Consider the following 18,695-nt stretch of genomic DNA (forward strand, 5'->3'; position numbering starts at 1 on the left):
AGCTTAGAGCTTCATTCCTACCAAAATCCATTAAAAAACAGCGCAAAATATTAACTCGCCATAATTACAACTTGTAGTAAACAGTAATTCACACCGATTGAAGCTTTTTCTAATCACCGAGAGGCCCCCTTCAATTCGGCGCACAACTCAAGTTAGAAAATGTCAACTTTACCAAGTGCTTCACCCAAACTTAAAAAAAGCCCCACGATGCATGACGCTGGTGGTGAGGAGAGTGTGGATCTACAACTCCAAACCGTATTATTTCTTGGTGCCGAATTTGCCAGTTTTTGCAACAACCGCATGTAAAATCATAAAATACGTCCTACAAATCCCACAACCATATTTATTAAAGAAGCAACATTAAATTGGCATGTTTTTAAACGGAAGCTGGTCTTATGTTTAGCTGTAAAAGACAACGCAAGGCATCTTGATTTAAACTTTTAAAAATCATGTCCCCCATAAAGTGAAACGACTTTTATGCAGATAAATGTTATCTGCCTTTCATGAGAGGTTGAAGCTGCAGCTTGATAGTAAGTCCGACATGTTTCACGAACAGCAGGACAGATGTTTTGAGACAAAGGATTTAACCCCCTCCAGCTGCAACAGAGGTTCGGATAACAAAAAGAAACTCCTGTTTTAGCCTGAGTTTTTACAAAGCACTGAAAATGAGGTCGGAACAGTTCACTTTTATGTGTTTTTGAAAGCTGCTATTAAGAAAAACTGTAATTAACTGTGGCTGGGTAAAAATAGAGTGGATGCTACCGACTGCTACAGCGTGGAAATTCCATATTTCTTTTTGGAAAATTATCGCGAATAAACTAAAGAACATTAGATTTACTTTTATTACCACAACAGACGCTTGCAAAGGAGATTTTTTTCAGCTCCCCCACGACACAAACCTGCGCTCATGACTCCCGACTGGCTCCTTTCTCCATGAGTAAATTTACTTTCAATGGAATTGCGAGAAAATCTGCATTTTTTCCTCCTTCGACATTTTTGTCAACGTAAAACCCGCTGCGGGGAGAAAACACGCAGATCCGTCGCTGTTGTTCCTTATCTTGCCAGCGGATGCGCGGATAAAGTCTTTACGCCTGCTACTTTTTCCATTTTTCCAAGTTTTCAGCCACGGTGCTTTTCCTCTAACTGTGTTATCCACAGTTAAACATAATAGACTTCCGGTGCTGGTTTAACAAAATAAATAAACTATGAAAGAAGACATCTTCGAGTCATTAAACTGTGAAATAAACAGTAAATGTTAGTATATTATTTGTATAAAAACGTATGAATTTATTAAAAGAAATCGTAATTACTGCTATTTTGCTTCAACCTCTTAGGATTTTACGGTGTAACAGTGTTAAAAATATGGAGCCTTTTATTTTGGCAACTTCCTGTTATGTGGTAATTGCTAATTGTCGGTAATGTCACTCTCCCGTGCTTCTGCATTAACGGACGGGCCACCGCACTATCACTTGTGACCACTTGAGGTGCTCCAATGTTCGCTTTCAGCGTTGGCAGGCACAGAGGGTATTATGGGAATTGTAGGCGACATTTAGCAACCGGCTAACAACTAACTTCTCAGCCGCCGCTCCTGACTGATTACTGTTGCCTACAACTACAGAATGCTAAACGGGCTGTGTGTTGATGGCGGAGAGCAATGACTGAGGAGTTTGACGAAGATGTGGTCTTTGAGGTGCGTATTACCGCTACTGTTTGTTAGCAAAACTCGCAACCGATGCTTTGTCATACTGCTTGAGTTCGGAGCTAAAAATAGGCGCTAGGAACCCAATTCATCAGCTAGCTGAGCTAGCTAGCAGTCTTGTCATTTCCCCCGTTGCCATGCACTGCCAGTCCAAAGCATTTCCACATATTTGGCTGGCTGCTAATCGTGTTCCTGCCAAGGAGCTTTGGTGGTCATGAGAGGGGCTGAGCCGGGCTAGCTGTGCGCATTGTTTGTTGGTGTTTCATCACTGCTGGAGGTGGGGTGGGGATGACCACATCCAATGCGTCGGTTCTGAAAAATGACACATGCACACACACCTCTCCATCCACAATGCTGACAGGATGAGCTGCGACTTCGTGTGACCATGCATGTGAGTTGCAGTTAATATTTGTGTAACCGTCCTCTCAGGCTGGTGCTATGTGTTTTGTGCTGGGTTATCTGAGGTGCAGCTGTTTAGCAGCTGGGGGGGTACTGGGTCAGTCGTCGTTTGGACAAATTTTAGCAGGGATATTTTTCTGCTTCCTGCATGGCTGATTTGCTTCTGAGCTATCTTAAAACACACAACGATGTCTGTGTTGTTACCTCTATGACAGGACGATATTATAACATGACAACTTGTGTTTAGATTTGAGGAGAGAAGAGCTAGGTTCATCCTGACATCTGTGTGAGTATAAGATTTCCAGATTTACATCCTAACAGAGTGGAGAAGTAAGCTGCATGGGAGAGAGGGTGGAGACTCAGCTGAAGGAAAGTCTCTGCCTTTCCCCTCTCTTATCACAGTCAGGTTGTCTCTTGAATCACGTTTAGACGAACTAATGCAAAAACAGTGAGTGTCAGCCCGACCTGACCAACCGAATCATCACATTTTCTCTCCTTCTCCCAGTCTTCATCCGCCTGGTTCTGTTTTATGTAATTCCCCCCTTGTAACGTGGTCTTCTGCTTTCTCTCTTTGCAGAATTCGCCTCTTTTCCAGTATCTGCACGATCTAGGGCACACAGACTTCGAGGCATGTCCGACGGCATCACAGGAAGAGGAATATGATGGGCAAGAGGGAGACCTCACCTCTCCTGGTGAAGATCCACAGAAAACCAAAGTGAGTTCCCCTCATCCTCCAAACACACCCACATCCTCTCCAAAAACCGAACTGCCAACCAGCTAATGCAAATCATATTGCATCCAAGTGACAAACAAAACAGACTTGATCTTAAAACACAAGAAAAGGCTTTGCAGATATAACTTGTTCAAAACGGTGTCCATGAGTGACAAAGAACATAAAAGCAACTATTTGTCCAGCAATTATAATAAACAAATTCCTCCACAGGAGACAAAATCCACAGGGATCTTTTTTGACCATTTGCTGTCCTTTTATTGGCCTGCAATTACTGAGAAAATAGCCTGCAGATTTTTTTAAAAATAAAATCATTATTACCATTAATAACAATAAAAGTTAGAGATCAAATAGGCTGCAGATTAAGTTTTAGGACATATAAAAGATCTTAAGAATTTAAATGTTGTCAAAGAGGACCAGTCAGGTTAAGATGGTGCTCTAACTCCTCAGTGTGCTCTCTGCAGCCCTGACTGAGCAGCACGTGTGCATGTTTGTGCAGTCAGACAGAAAGTAATTGATCTAGATATTGACTCCTGACATATTGACACTCAGTCATCAACAGACGGCTGCGTGAACTGTGTTTAGCTACTTCACCCTGAATAGAGATGGAAAGGAGGGCTTCCTGCGCACAGATTCAGGTATATTTGTCTCGATTCATTTTTTGAAAGAAAGCCTCTGTTGAATCTCTCTCCCTGCTGTTGCTGTGATTTTTAGAACGCTACTTTCTGCCGGACACAGTTCCTGCCTCTGTGAGCATCCATTTGCAATCTCTGTGTGTGTGTTGATGTTCACTTATGTTGCTTACTTTTTTTTGTGCAAGGGATTTAAACTCCTGAACTTTGAACAGCGCTTTCATCAATCTGACTGTAACTGACTGTGGTTTGAGGCAACTCGTGATTCAGTCTGAGGAAGGGGAAGCTCAGGATAACATGACTCTGCCTCCCGTCCTCCTGAAATGGGAAATGGTGTTTGGGAACTTTCCGTATGTGTCATGCTTCCTCTGTTGTTCTAAGGAGTTAAGGAGGATGAGAGACTCAGATCAGACAGGAAAGCTTTTTGGTTGTTCCTCTGTGATCCGTTTCCTGGAGTGCAGATAAAGCCAGAGCTGAGACGACAAAGACTCGACCGCTCAGACAGATCTCATTACCGGACACGTATATGGAATAAATGATTAATATGTTTAAAGATTATGAAAAATAAGCTGTTGGTTTACGCTGTTTTCGAGGTGGCATTATTCCTGAAGTTATGTAACAGATGAATAATGCTTTCCTCTCAGCTAATTCCTTGCTGTGCTTCCTTACTTTATTATAGGTCCAAATACAGAGTTACAAAAACAAGTTGTGACTCTGTGCAAATTGTAAATAAATACCGAATGTAATGATTTGCAAATCTCCTAAACCCATATTTTATTCACGATAGAACGTAGCTAAAAAATCGAATGTTTAACCTGAGAAAATGAAGGAATAAAATGCCTGTTATTTTCATGCCCTCGTTAAAAGCAGGCATGATTCTGCCATGGAAATCACTGCATGGTCTGAGGAACACTCCCGGAAATCATTATCTGTGAACACAGTTCACCACACCATCCACAAATGAAGGTTAAAGCTCTGTCATGCAAAGATGAAGCCACATGTGAACATGATCCAGAAACATTGCTGTCCTCTCTGCCCCAAAGCTCATTTAAAATGGATTGAGGGAAAGTGGAAAACTGTTCTGTGGTCAGAGAAACCAAAATTTGAAAATCTTTTTGTAAAACATGGACACTGCATCCTCCGGATTACAGAGAAGAGGGACAGTCTGGCTTGTTATCAGTGCTCAGTTCAAAAGCCTGCATCTCTGATGGTATGAGGTGCATCAGTGCTTGTACAGCTAGAAAGACAGCATCACTGCTGAGAGGTATATACAAATGCTCCCATCCAGATGATGTGTTTTTTGGGAAGGCTTTGCATATTTCACTTAGTCAATGCTAAATCACATACTGCAGCTATTAAAATGGCATGGCTTCATAGTAGCAGTGTCCAGGTGCTGAATGGGCCTGCCTGCAGCCCAGACCTTTCACCAAGTGCAAGTGAGCATCACGAAATGAAAAATACCATGATGAAAACCCAGGACAGCTGAGCTGCTAGAATCCTCTATCAGACAAAAATGGGGCATCATTCATCTCCCAGAAGTCCAGCAGCTGCCCTCCTCAGTTCCCAGATGTTTATGGACTGTTGTTAAAAGAAGAGGGGATGCTGCATGGTGGGAAACATGGCCCTGTTCCAACTTTTTTGAAATTCAAAATGAGTTCATATTTTTCTTAAAATGGTACATTTTCTCAGTTTAAATCTTTGATTTGTTTTCTGTGTGTTCTGTTGTGACTAAAATGTGGCTTTATGAGATTTTTTTTTTTTTGGGGGGGGGGGGTATGGGTTATTTATGTAACTGCCAGAGTTTTTCTTTCTGTTTCATTTGAGTCTAATTTTCAATCCAGTTTACTTTCAGTGAGTTTTCAGACCGGCTTTTCTCTTTTCAGTTTTGTTTTTATTGTGTGGAAATGTTTAGTTTTAGTTTTTGTTTATTATCTTCGGTGTTAGCGTTGTCTTTTTGATCACTGTTATATGGACGTTTTTTTGTCGAGCATATTTAAGAAGTCGAGGATGGTGTTTCCAATGCAAACGCAGCACGTTTTGAAGGCAGCTGAGTCATGTGGACACTTAACAGTGGATTAAATCTACGCCTCACATACGCCGTAACCTCAAACCCTTCTGAAATGCTACGCTGTAACCCGACATCTCCCCAGAAGTATAACTACACGTGGCTGTCAGTGCAGAGCGCACAGGTGTCTCAGGTGCAATTCCTTGATTATGCTTTCCGTGCCTGTGAGACCGCGAGGGTGTGGGTGATTTAAGAGCAGTGATGAGCATCACTAAGACAGAACCTGTAGTGAGAGTACAGGTGCATCCATTTGATAATAAGGAGCAACCCGAACAGGGTTGTGACCCACTTTGACAGCACACAGTGTTAGATTAGATTATGTCCCCAAGCTCAGTCTCCGATCAGTGATCAATTTGACTCAAGCCTTTAGATTAATAATACTTTGGCTTTTTTTTTTTTTTTAAACCCACCACAGAAAAAGGGTCAGCGTGGCCTGGCTGCCCATGTTCGATCAATACTCCCCTGCTTCTGCTGCAAAGTGGAGCACGCACACTTCAGATGATGTTATCACGCCACTCTCTGCACTCCATTTTTGTGTAACATTAGCAGAACAAGAACAGACCAAAGCCTCCAGGCTTTCAAAATGAGTCCTATTTTTTAACAAAGCATTTCACTGATACCATTAAGCAACACTAAGCAGATTAGTGAAAAGTAAATCCTGTTCATGACTAGTACATGGGTTGGATTTGTTTTGGAGGTTTTTTTTCTTTTTTAATAGACTTTTAGCAGCACTTGGGAAAAACTTTGTAACATACTGAAAAGCCTGAGGCTTGTTGTGTATCCAAATGTCTGTTTATCGTATATCTTACTGTGCTAGGAATCGAGACTCCTAGGAAGTGAGAAATAAAACAGAAGTGTGTCTGTACTGTGTCGAATGAAGGGTGTACAAACTTTTCGTGTTTCTGGAATCAAAGGAGTCCTTCCTTTTCTTCTGTCCAGCCTGCATTTTTAAAGGATAAAAGATTTCTTATTGAGGCAGAAAGTGTAAACATGAAACTAGAAATTCAGCAAAGTGAAGCGGTTGTGTGGTTTGTGTTCCCCAGCGGTGCTATAAAAGACTCGTGGGTGTTTCACAAACACACATTGCATTTATTGTGGTTGCCTGAAAGAGTTTGTCTCCTGGGATACTCCTTTTTTGACCATCAGTGTGTTTGCAGAGTCATTCTGGGACTTGAAGCAAACCAAAACAGTTTGAAGACATGCAGGTGCAGACCGGTGATCCAGCAGGTCAATGGTTTCCAGTGCATTAAACTGAATCTGAATACACTTGAAATTCAATGGAATATTAGCGTGATGGCATTCAGTTGCTCTAAACATGTTTTTCATTTCTACTTAAAAAAGTAAGTCAATCAATAAATCAAACTTTATTTGTATAATAACGTTAGTGCAGCTCAGAGTCAAACCAATGATAATACAGAACAAACTGTAATAAAAAACAATAATATGCCATGATAAGCAATTCCAAATAAATTAAAAAATGATGTATCCAATAAATAAATAAAAATATAAAATATCCCGTAAGGACATCAAATGAAATTGAGAACAAATAGAGAATAGATGAAACAATAATGAAGTAAAAATGTATAAATAAAAAATGAACTAAGGCTAAATAAAATGCATAAAAATAAAAAAAAAAATGTCCAGGAATTAAAAGAAAAAACATCAGTGAGTTGAAAATAAAATTCTAAATAATTCTAAATAACAATTAAAAAGCTTAAAAATAAAACAGAATAAAACGAATTTTTAGTTAAATCAAAGAAATTAAAGCAAAAATAAGTAATACCTGTGGAGCGTCCTCGTTCAAAAGCCAGGCTGAAGAAGGAGGAAGATTTCAATCTCTTGGTTTAATGTTTGCTGCACGTTTAACCTACAAACTGCCCCAAATGCAAAGGTTTTAGTCTGTGCTGCTCCGTTCACTGTGAGCATGTGAGACATGATGGATGTGAATTTTTGGCTGCTTTTTGTTCTTTGGTTTGCTTTTGTGTTATAAATGTAACAAATATGTTGTTAAATAAAATGCCGTACATGTTGGAATGTTTCAGTTTCATTCATTTATTCACTACGGGGGATTAAAAAAAAATGGAAATCCCTGCTTAAAGCTGGAATGGATCCCTGACCTAATTGATCCAGACTTCTCCCCTGTGTGTAATTCACAGGGCTTATGGAGACTGGCTGATGTCTTATGGAGATGGAGCCCATTTCACCAGGCGGCTGTGTCTCACCAGCTGGAGCAGAAACTGGTAGGTGCAGGAAGACTGGCGCCTAAACCTGTTTTTTTTTTTCTGTTGTTGTTGTTTTTTTTTTTGTTTGTTTTGTTTTTTATAAAAGCCTTTTATTTTTTTGCACTTTGAAGGACTGCATGTTTGGTCAGTACTCGGTCAGGTGCATCCTGGACCAGGACGTGCTGCTGCAGGAGGATGTGGAGCTGATCGAGCTGTTAGACCCGAGTCTACTCACCCTCGGCTCGTCACCCTCCGGGTCGCTGGACCGAGCAAGCACCTTGCCTAGACCGAGCCTCATCGCCAAGCCCTCCCTATGGTACGCCGCTTTCAAAGAGAGACAAGTATAGGCAGTGCATGCTCCCCTCCAAAATATTAAATTGCTTTCTTGAGAATAAGTGTTTCTAAAATACTCGTTTTGCATCCAAAGTATTAGATATCTTACATGAAACTCTACATTTCAGATTTTTGATGAAAATTCACATCTCATGACACTTCAATATCTGTTCTGTAGGTTTTTAGTGGCACAGAAGCCCCAACCTGCTGTTCAAACCTTCTGTTCACAAGGGGCAGCCAATCACAAGAAAGCTGGCTTAAAGGGCGGGTGGCCTTAAAGGGGAGAGCAGCTAAAACAGCTTGTTTCAGACAAAGCCTGGAATAAGATAAATAAGGATTATTGTCTTTATGAAGCTGGATATGAGTGTAGTAGGTCGCCTTTAATGTCTCTATTAATAATTTTTATAGATGAAAAGTCTTAGTTTGTCGGTGAAACTCTTAACTTTCAAAGCTTTGGGCTCAGATTCATGCCAGTTCTCACCACTTTTACTTATCTGTTCCACAAGCTTTTATTTAGTGAGCTCGCCGAGGTCAAGAGTGACCCTCTGGGTTCATTATTTTCAGTAATTCATGTAAGCACACTATCTACAATAAAGAGCTTCAAAAAGAGGAAATTTTGAAAATGTTTGAGAAATGCTGTCTTTAAAAAAAATCCAGTGTAGATGTAGATAGTATCAAAAACAGGAGGATGTGGTGTATGAAGATTATAGCTTTAATTAATGTGGCTCCAGAGCCACCGAAGACATTACACAACAGTTTTACTCCCATGTACTCCCCAAGTGTAATAAACTACCAGTGACATGTAAAATTGCTGCCCTTTAATCCTGGCTCAGTACACGTAAATGTTAACACGGGTCATTATTCCTCCCTGTGCTCGTCTCTCAGGGACATGGCCGGGCTGGTTGGCCTGACTGCAGTGTTCCTGGGCCTCTGCTCCATATCTGAGGGTCTGTGGTCGCTGGCTGCAGCCCCGTGGGGCCTGGCCCTGCTGGGCTGGCTGGGACTGAGGGGGGTCACGCTGTGGAGACAGGGCTGTGTGCAGAGAGCTGTCCACATCAGGGCCACCCAGCTCCAGATTCTGGTTCACAATGGCAAAACCCTGACGGGACTGTCCCGCAAGGCCCTGCGTCTGGTGCAGGAAACCGAGGTCATCTCCAGAGGTTTCACCCTGTAAGTGTGCTCGTTTTACATCCACCCACACGCCAACCAATCAGTGTAATTACAGTGGGCATTCACAGTATGTTGTGTTCCATGTTTAACTCTTTATGGTCACCTAATTCTGTATCATAACCATTATTTAACCCATATGTTTATAGGGGTTTTATTGTTGATCTTTAGGCTACTGCAGTCTCTGTTTGCCTCTGTATTGTCTATAGTAAACTGTATGTCACAGTCTATAAACAAGGGGGAAAACAGTCAGCGTCACAATATGAAATAAATGGCTTTGGTTTGCAAAAAACTGCATATTTTACTCTGTCAGGCTGTTATTTTAGCAGCTGGTGTTTAGTTAGCTGCTAGAAAGCCAATGAAGACATTTTCTACATTAAGTGTTCTGTATCATAAATACAATTCTAGCATTCTTAAGAAATGAAACAGTTTGAAAATCAAATTCAGCGAGTTGTGATTTCTAATTGTGTCTGAACCTATAACCCTGACATATACTCCCCTCCAAAAGTATTGGAACAGTGAGGCCAGTCCCTTTATTTTTGTTGTAGACTGAAAACATTTGGGTTTGTCTTTAAAAAGATGAGACAAAAGGTCAGCATCTCAGCTTTTATTTCCAGGTGTTTACATCTGGATCTGATACACAGTTCAGAAAACAGCACCTTTCGTCTGAATAAGATGTAATATTTAGTTGCAAATCCTTTGCTAGCAATAACTGGAACGAGCCTGTGACCCACTGACATCACTAAACGTTTGCGTTCTTCTTTTGTGATGCTTTTAATCTCATATTGATTTTTTTTTTGTAAATATCAAACCCAAATCTTTTCAGTCTACAGCAAAAACTGGGCTCACTGTGCCATTACTTTTGGAGGGGAGTGTACCTGCATTAACAATATGGTGGCATCTCAGTGTCTATCTCTACGGCTGATTTAAGAAATGTGTTCACCCACTATAGACAAACATGATAACATTACTCACAGCTTTTTAAATTGTTCATATTTCACTATGACACAAGTTGAAGACTTATCAAAATGCTAGTGTAAGAATAGCGGCCTGACATTTGGTTAACTTATCAGTGATAAAATGGTTCCTGCTGACAGCACCGTGTATTTAATTGCTGCCATCTGCATATTTTATTCTTAAAGGCTCAGTTTTTCTGTTTGGAAATTCAAAGAACAGTCGAGCTCCCACGTTTGTTAGTGCATCCCATCAGACACAGTTTTTTCAGAGGATTATCAGTGACACACATAAATCCAGTGCAGAGTTAGTGGACAGCCTTGAATTGTTTTCCCCTCTGGTGTCTCTCTAGCACACTATCTCCAGCATTTCACTCTAATCAGTAGACGTTTTAGAAAACACCCTGATTAGCTTTTTTTTTTTTTTTTTTTTTTAACCCTTAAGTGACTGAGTGGAGTCATTTTTGAACCCAGCCATTAATTTTTAAAATGGTAAATGTTTCCTACCCTGAATGTGTCAGTCTGCCTCTACAAAGTCGGTAAAAATATGTAAAATATCACAATTTATATATCACCTGAGTGTTGCTGTCATGGGTCAGAAGTGAGGTTCACTGACTTCTCAACTTGTATCAGACTCACAAAATTGTACAGCCTCCTCCAGAGTAAATAAAGGTGGATGCTTCTCACCTGGCATTAAGAGCTGAGGTAAACAGTGGACTGATAGTTTGGAGTGTGGTAGCCAATCAGGAGGAAGTTGGCTTAAAGGGGGAGGGGCTAAAACAGCTTCTTTCAGAGAGAGGATGGGGCTGCTCCGAGGGCCTGTATAAGATATGTAAGGATGGCTGAACTGTGACTAATGCTGAGCTATTCCTGTAGAGTCCAAGAGTAAAAAACAAATATGGAGCTGGAAATGAGCAGAATAAGTTCTCTTTAAAGTCTTAGTCTTTTTTTCCAGATAAAATGTCTTAGATTATCAGTGAAACTCTTATTTTTCAATGCTTTTAACTGAAATTCAGCAGTAAAAAAAAAATATTATAATGAGTTTATAAATGCCCCCATTTGGTCATTTTAGTCCCTAAAATAGCTCAGTCACTCGAGGGTTAAACAGCCAACTGAGAAGGTCCCCCTCTCACGTCTCTGTGAAGCCACACACAGTCAGCACCTTGTTAGCTGCACAGGAAATGTTTAAACTCCTACCCTGGTTCTGTCCAGCAGTAACAAAATCCTCTTTAGCTTCTTCCTTGTTTACACTTTTTTTTTGTACGGATTAAACGAAAGCTCCCGGAAGATGGATTTTGTTACCTTTGGACAGCTGTTTACAGCCCGACAAGCTGCTGGCTCAGTTTGAGACATAAGAGTGGGTCTGTTTAAGGAAAGCGTGTTACGTAGCCTTGTTCGTCACACCTGCCAGTTTCTAACACTCCAGCGTAGCATTGACGTTTAAACTGTCTCAGTGTCTCGTCTTTAGTGATGTGGTGTTCAGTGTTGTGTGTTGCTCCACTGCCTCTTTGGGACGTCTCCACAGTTGTATCACATTTCACTTGTCAAGTTTGCTCGACAGGGTGAGTGCCGCCAGCTCCTTTAGCAGGGCGGGGCCGGGGGCGGTGCCCCGCGGCCAGCAGCTCATCGGACTGAGGAAGGCCTTGTACCGGGCGCTGCGCTCGGCCTTCAGAGCGTCACGTAGGGCCACCTGTCACATGCTCAAGGCATATCCTTTACCTGAATAACTGAGAGTGAATGCTGTTATGTTGGTGTATTTGTTGTTTCCATATTCTTTAAGCTTTTAGGTGCTTAAATTTGGACAGTTTCTTCTCTTCTGTTTTGCGAGCACGTCTGTTTTCAATATTTAAATGTCCTTTATTGCACACTGACTGGTTTGCATGTCTGAAATGGTGTGATCCATGCTTACATTTATCTTTTTCATCAAAGCTTGCTCACATATCTGAGGGAAATGCGACTGTCTTTGAAGGCCGAGTCTTTGATGGTGTGGGTGGAAATCCCAAGACTTCCTTTGATCACAAGTAAAGGCTGTTGTTTTAAAGTTATTCAGCAGCAGCATCAAATGTAAAAGCAGAACGTCATAAACTTTTATGTATTTATGCAAAAGAAACGTTCCACATCACTGTCATGTGTCCTTAACACCCGCCAACGTTCCCTCTGAACTCTGAGATCGACAACGTGACCAACTACGTGTCCGCGGTGCCTCTGAAGGAGCTGGGGCTCGGCCTGGGTATCGAGCACCTGGGGGACGAGCAGGCCCAGGAGCTGACCGACGACTACAGCCTGCCTGCCCTGAAGGTAAAGCCCGAGGGTCAAATCGGATAGTAGGGCTGTGCAATTAATCGCATATTCATTTCACTTGCAATTTTGAGCTTCACTCATTAGTAAAACGCAAATATCGGGAAAAACAAATGACAATTGTGCCTCATTCTGTTTTGCAGTAACTCTCAAATTATTTTCCTTTACTTCAGTCGTGGTGAGTTTACGTCAGTTCATATGTATTTAAGACATGTTTGTTTCTTTTTACAAAGTTTAATAAATCTGCTGTTTTCTCCAAAGTCTGTGACTAATCATGTTGAATAATCATGATCTCAATCAACCAAAAGAGTTACTATGATTTTTGAGATAATTGAGCAGCCCTGCCAGTAAGAAGAGGTAATGTAGAGAATGTCTTCAGATACATCTCTGGGCTCACTCATGAGCAATCTTCGAGAAAGCTGCAACCCACAATCTGCCCGATGGGCATGTGAATCCTTATGGAGTTGCACTTTTCAGAGGTGTGGCATCATAACTGCCTCCCTGTGAAGCGTTTAGTGCACATCTGTCAAGTGTAGCTACAAAAACTTGGGGTACACTCGGTACAGCGCTCTTTCCTTTTGGTCACTGAGGTGCACGTGAAGGTTCACAAACACTTGCTTTTAACTTCAGACTGTTTGGCACATTTAGATTTGTGCAGTACTTGTTTTAGACATGCAAATTACAAAGTGATTCCGTAATGTTAATTAAATCATTAATTAATAAATAAATTAAAACAACTAAACGTTCATCCGTGAAAGTAAAATAGTTTTTGTCATATCTGAGATTTGTTTATTTGCTACACAGTAAAAAAAAAAAAAGCTGAATGAACTTCCTCCAGGTGTGATGATTCCATATTTATTCCATATTCATTACATGATGGCACTCAACCCCAGCAGACCCCTTTGCAGCGTTCTTTCACTGCGTCGATTACAGCAGTTTTAAGTTCTTAGCATTATCAGTTCTACCTAATTCCCTTCTTTCCTCTTTATGTTGAGTATTTTTCGACACTTCTTCTGACACTTCAGATATGCTGCTTGCTTTCTTTGACCTTTTAGAGCTCAATATGGAGCTAGAATACCAGCGAGTCTATTCATGCTCTGACCTCAGTCTGGCTTTTGAATTTCAAAAGCCTGAAGCTGAAGAAAGAGAGGAAGGAGCGTGACTGGTCATTTTGGAGCCTAAACCCCTAAAAGAAGCTGTTTATCTCAGGTTTGTTGGCTTGTCCTCCTGCAGATGCTGTTCCAGCTGTGGGTGGGTCAAAGCTCCGAATGCTTCCGTCGGCTGGCTCTTCTCCTCTCTCCAAGCCGAATAGAGACGCCAGAGGAAGGCGGACCCACAGGAGACACCTCCCCTTCCCCTCCTTCTCCACCTCCACTGTACCGGTCCATCGCCGCCGTGACCGAACCCCTCCACCACGCTCTGGCCAGCTGTCTTGGCGAAGTGCAACGCAGCTACGACTTCCACAGACACTTCGAGACCCAGCCGAGGACCACAACCTGCGACAGGACCGGACGAGCCAGGGAGAAATGCAGAGAGCTCAACACCCTGCACACCTCCATCCGAAGCCTGCAGCTGCACCTCAAGGCCCTGCTCAGCGAGTGAGAAAACCCTGAATGACTTCATTCTAAACCTCCCATGAGAGGAGATTGTGCAGAGGATGAAGCTAGTAGGTCACAGCATCAACAAAGCAGAACATAAAGAAGAAAATGTGAGGACTTAGAAAGTTGAGGCGGCATGGCACAGGACCTTTACTGCATCATGTTGCCCTACTCTTTTTCACTATATGTCCAGTTTGTCTCAGCTGTCTATAAAAAAGAGAAAAAGAAAAGAAAATTGGGTTAGATGATGTTTTAGAAATATGATTTAAAAAGTAAGAATAAATAGTACAGTAGCTGATTTCATGGACGCTCATTAGTTCCATTTATGTCGGTATTTTGTTGTAAATTCTGTAAACACAACAGTGAAACATAAAAGATATAAAGTTGAATATAAAGAACCTCCTCTGTTGTCTTCATCATCAGGATGATTATCCTGGAGGATGACCTGGAGAAGCTGATGGTGTCTAAGGAGCTGACAGAGTTGACGCTCGAGGGCTACCAGGACCTCAGTGACCGGCTGCACCAGCTGCAGCCGCATATGCAGGCTAGCACTGGCTGCTGGGAGGACACCATCAGTCAGGTGGAGCGCATGCTGAGACGAGCCAACGCCTGTCCAGGTGAGCCAGGGCGAAGCCGCTTATGCTTTCTTATATATTTTCTTTGTTTTATTTCTTTCAGAGTGTCAAGTACCTGCTGCGAGAGCCTCACAGCTCCATGTCTTCCAGTGACACCCACTTTATTAGCTTAGTTTTATCTCGCTTCAGGCCTATTTTTTATCTCTCCTTCCTTTACTATGACTCAAGAATGTTGCCAGTCATGGAGGAAGTTGCTCCAGCATATTGTAGGACAAGAAACAGAGCAATCAGATCACAGCTGTCAACACAGTGACCAAACTCCAATACCAGAGCACTGAGGTCATCTGTTGTTTCCCCACAATAATGTTAACCTGCAACCTCTCTCTCTCTGCAGCCACTGATGAGGGTCTGGAGCAGTGTGGTCCTCCTTCACCTGAAGTCCCTGATCCTCCTCCATCTTATCCCCTGATACTGGACAGAGACCCGGTGCCGGAGGAGCTGGTAAGATCAACTGTCGACTGTTCAACGTCAAATCTGAAGCTTGATGCAAGATTTTTAAGTATTGTTTGTAAAAGAAGAACAAGAAACCACGTGTCTCACTCATTCTCCTTCCCCTGATGAGTTATTGCCCTGTTCTTGGTCTCTCCCACTCTTTTATTTGACCAGGAGTGGGAGGCCTACGTGTCTGACTCGGACTCTGACGGCGAAGGCAGAGGGTCGTGGTCCGACATGTTGTCACCGGAGGAGCGGGAGCGGCAGCGGCGGGAGAGGGAGGAGTCTCGTCGCGTCCTGTCCGAGCTCAAAGCTGTTCTGGGCTTCCGTGCGTCAGAGGGGGAGAGGATGAAGAGGAAGCAGCTGCTCTTCAGCAACCAAGGTCTGCACTGGTGGAGTGACAGATATTCTTGGAAGGAGGCCTGAAAAACGTTGTCTGTGTTTCTGCTGATTCTCACGACGACAGTTTATAAAACCTGCTTGTATGGTTTTGTATCCATGCAGGCAAAATGAGTAATTACACTATCATGGACATGATGCTTCTCATTAATGTTATGTTGAACCTGACAGCACCGCTTCATAAATAATAATTATTCCTAGAAGTTTCCTATATCAGAAGCTGTATGAGTGCCGACTTACACTTCTTCCTTTCTTTCTTGCAGCTGCTGTGGGGCCTTCAGTTCGCACTGAGGAATCAGATCTGGCCGCACAGCCGACAGACGCTCTGATATCTGCGGGTTCAGGAGAGCCTGCCATCGACGGAGGAAACCACCTGTCGGAGCTCTCAGCAGGAAACGAAGAGGAAGGAAAAGATGACAGGGTGAGGCCTGACCCCGCCACAGACCCCGTGATGGAGTTCAGTTGTGGCATGGAGCAATCTGAGGTGGGAGGAACTTCAGTCTGCAGTAGAGGCGGTGGAGGAGCGTCAGAGCTGCACCAGTATGACGGCGTCTTGGATGAGGGGGAGGGCCAGAATGGCCTGGACTGCTTCCTGAAGCCTAAAGTCCCCGCTGTCTCCGTGATGGACAGACTGACGGAGATCCACGGCTCTGAGGCGCTCAGCTTCAGCTCCGCCCTCGCCGCTCAGGTGGCCGCTCGCTCGCACTCCCTCATCAACATGGAGGAGCAGACCTTCGGAGATGACGAGGAGGAAGAGGAGGAGGATGACGATGAGAGAGACAGACAAAGCCCAGAGAAGGACTAGACGTGAAGTCCCACCGCTTTAACCGAGCACTGAGCAGAGACTGTTTATGTCTGGTTGTATTTTATCGGTGTTTCATCAGAGGGATTTCAAACCACGACACTCTCTGTCACCCATCCGTCCACATTACTGAACATTACCCACAATTCTTACTACTCTATTGCTGTTAAAACTCAGGTACCAAAACCACTAAAACAACATGAAGACCTTACAGTGTTGAGGTCAGGAGACCAGAATGTCTGCAGTTACCCGGTGCCATCCACACAGTGAAAAGTGATCACAGTCGCTCTGTAAATGTTTAAGAAATATGAATGAGAATGAGAAGAAAAAATCGGTTTTAGTTGCACGTTTTTAAACTAAACCTGAGATGATATCAAGACGCTGTGTTCAGACAGAAAACGAAAGGCTGGACTCCCACCTGACCCCCTCACAATCAGCTGATTTTATTTATTTTTATAACACTAACATGCAAAATTTTACCTTGAAAAAATTTGGAGTCCATAAAATCTGATTAAAATTAGAAAGATGAATTAGTAATGCAAAGAATAACAGGTGACTCATATGCTGAAAGGCTGCTTTCTCCCTACTTTCCTGCCTGCTCTCGCCTGTCCCTGTCTAATAAAGGTTAACGATTCCCTAAAAATTTGGAAATTTTGGACCCAAATGCAGGACGCTGGAGGCGGACAGTTCAGCCTGAAGTGTCCAGAAACACTGGGAGGCATAACAGCATATGCTTTGATGAAGGGGAGACGGGACTGTATTTACACAGAGGCGCTTCAAGCTCTGAGCGCGCTGTTCAGCTTAACAGCAGATAATCTGAATCACACCTAAAACGTGCCATTAGTAAAAGAATCAGTGAAATCGTGGCGCTTTGTGACTTAATAACTCAGACTTCTGAAATAACCTTTTATTTTATTTTCAGTGGTGTGAACAAACTTCCACAGCTTTTAAACTGAAACTCTGAACAGAACCTGGTCCAGATCAGATTACAAGATCAGCGTAAGCTACCATGGTGATTTAGCCGGGGGTAAAGAGAGCCACCTTTGCCACACTTAAAACTCTGACTTCAAGCTCGTTAACCTGTTACTCTCACTCTGCAGTACCAAAATATAAACAGAAAGACCAGACAGTGAGGGAACGCAACACACAGGAGCTAAACTCAAAATAGGAACTGAGACTTAAATAAAAACTTAAATAAAACAACTAATGTTCAAAAATAACTAGAATGATAAAGATGAACTCCAGAATCAACACAAAGCACCTCTAAACTGTATTAAAATGCAGTTCTTGAGTAAAAATACTGCAGTTCCTGCACTTTCAGCCAGTTTCCCAGACATGAATTCAGCCTAATGCTAAAGTTTTTAATCCATGACAGGATAATTGAGCCTTAATGTCTCAGGGGGTAAAATACACAGTGAAATCTGTCCAGAAGTAGATTTTCTGTCTGAGCACACACACACACACACACACACACAAGCCGTGAAGCTGAAGGTCGAATCAGCTGATTTCTTACGGATTTGTGTGGGAGGCATTTCTGCGGGAAGTGGAAGTGAAATGCTATTTTTACAATCGGCGCTTTTATTTTTGTCCTCGGGGGCCCTCCGAGGAGGCAACATGTAGCTGAACCACAATCATGTTTCCAGTGACATTTTATGAACTGTTCATGATACGGTCCCCCTCGCTCGGCGTCGGTGTTTACAGGGGCATGCTCAGTGGAAAGGTCAGGCTGAAACGTGTGAATTTAATGATCTGCTGTGAGGTTTATGTTCACCTTTACGGGTATGGTAATAAAAGAAAAGAGGTACTCTCGTGTGCCTGACGGCCCTGATGCTGGCCCCACCTCCACCAACACCCCCACCCCCACCCCTCTCCTGTCACCGTGTCTGCCTTGTCCTCCTGACCCCCTCCTGCATTTTCCAGTGTGAAATAAAAAACCATCCTGGAAGTCGGTCCTCAGGCTCGTGTTTCACAGCGGGGTTAAGGAACGGGTTTGGTCGGTCATTTGATACGTTTTGTGTGGGATTTTTCTTTTTGTCTGACCTAAAACAGCTGCTGCTGCACCCCTTTTAGGTCCCGCCTGGCTTTGGAGGAAAACAGGCAGACCTGCAGTGAACAGAGGTAGCTACCAAAGTCACTTTTAGACAGCTAAAACTGAACTAAACATTAATTCTTTCAGACTTGGACATCTACTAGGAGTAACCCATATTTCTCTTATTTCTAAACTGAGCAGTGTTTGTCATATTTCGGAGCTGCTGCCAGAACAAAATGACTGGGTGGGCATCAGAAGTTAGTGAGGGTGATCTAGGGCTACATTTGGAACAACCCAGAACC

At 42.7% G+C, this 18,695-nt stretch overlaps 2 protein-coding genes across 4 annotated transcripts in view; one reads left to right on the top strand and one right to left on the bottom strand.

The window, feature by feature from the left end:
- Nucleotides 1–1,132, bottom strand: part of fgd6 (FYVE, RhoGEF and PH domain containing 6) — a 29,980-nt gene extending 28,848 nt beyond the window's left edge. The window contains exon 1 of the mRNA XM_030720537.1: nucleotides 900–1,132. Within this exon, the coding sequence (XP_030576397.1) occupies nucleotides 900–909 (10 nt within the window). The 5' untranslated portion in view covers nucleotides 910–1,132. The remainder of the gene's footprint in view (nucleotides 1–899) is intronic.
- A 282-nt stretch (nucleotides 1,133–1,414) lies between these two features.
- vezt (vezatin, adherens junctions transmembrane protein) lies at nucleotides 1,415–18,276 on the top strand. Of its 3 annotated transcripts, none has more exons than XM_030720360.1 (12): nucleotides 1,415–1,690; nucleotides 2,676–2,813; nucleotides 7,682–7,765; nucleotides 7,879–8,063; nucleotides 8,966–9,250; nucleotides 11,750–11,908; nucleotides 12,351–12,498; nucleotides 13,732–14,096; nucleotides 14,520–14,713; nucleotides 15,066–15,172; nucleotides 15,338–15,545; nucleotides 15,826–18,276. In XM_030720360.1, the coding sequence occupies exons 1-12, from the start codon at nucleotides 1,655–1,657 to the stop codon at nucleotides 16,365–16,367; spliced, it is 2,451 nt and encodes an 816-aa protein (XP_030576220.1). In that variant the 5' UTR covers nucleotides 1,415–1,654; the 3' UTR covers nucleotides 16,368–18,276. The 3 variants fall into 3 exon arrangements, with proteins under 3 accessions (XP_030576220.1, XP_030576221.1, XP_030576222.1); XM_030720361.1 differs by having other exon boundaries at nucleotides 11,762–11,908; XM_030720362.1 differs by lacking the exon at nucleotides 1,415–1,690 and adding an exon at nucleotides 1,982–2,090.
- Nucleotides 18,277–18,695: the final 419 nt, after the last annotated feature.

Source organism: Archocentrus centrarchus, chromosome 23 (assembly GCF_007364275.1).
Source record: "Archocentrus centrarchus isolate MPI-CPG fArcCen1 chromosome 23, fArcCen1, whole genome shotgun sequence".
Lineage (NCBI taxonomy): Eukaryota > Metazoa > Chordata > Actinopteri > Cichliformes > Cichlidae > Archocentrus > Archocentrus centrarchus.

Coding starts and splice junctions, on each gene's coding strand:
- vezt (XM_030720360.1), top strand. CDS start 1,655: ATGACTGAGGAGTTTGACGAAGATGTGGTCTTTGAG. Junction 14,097..14,519: donor CTCAAGGCCCTGCTCAGCGA/GTGAGAAAACCC, acceptor CTTCATCATCAG/GATGATTATCCTGGAGGATG. Junction 15,546..15,825: donor GCTGCTCTTCAGCAACCAAG/GTCTGCACTGGT, acceptor TCTTTCTTGCAG/CTGCTGTGGGGCCTTCAGTT.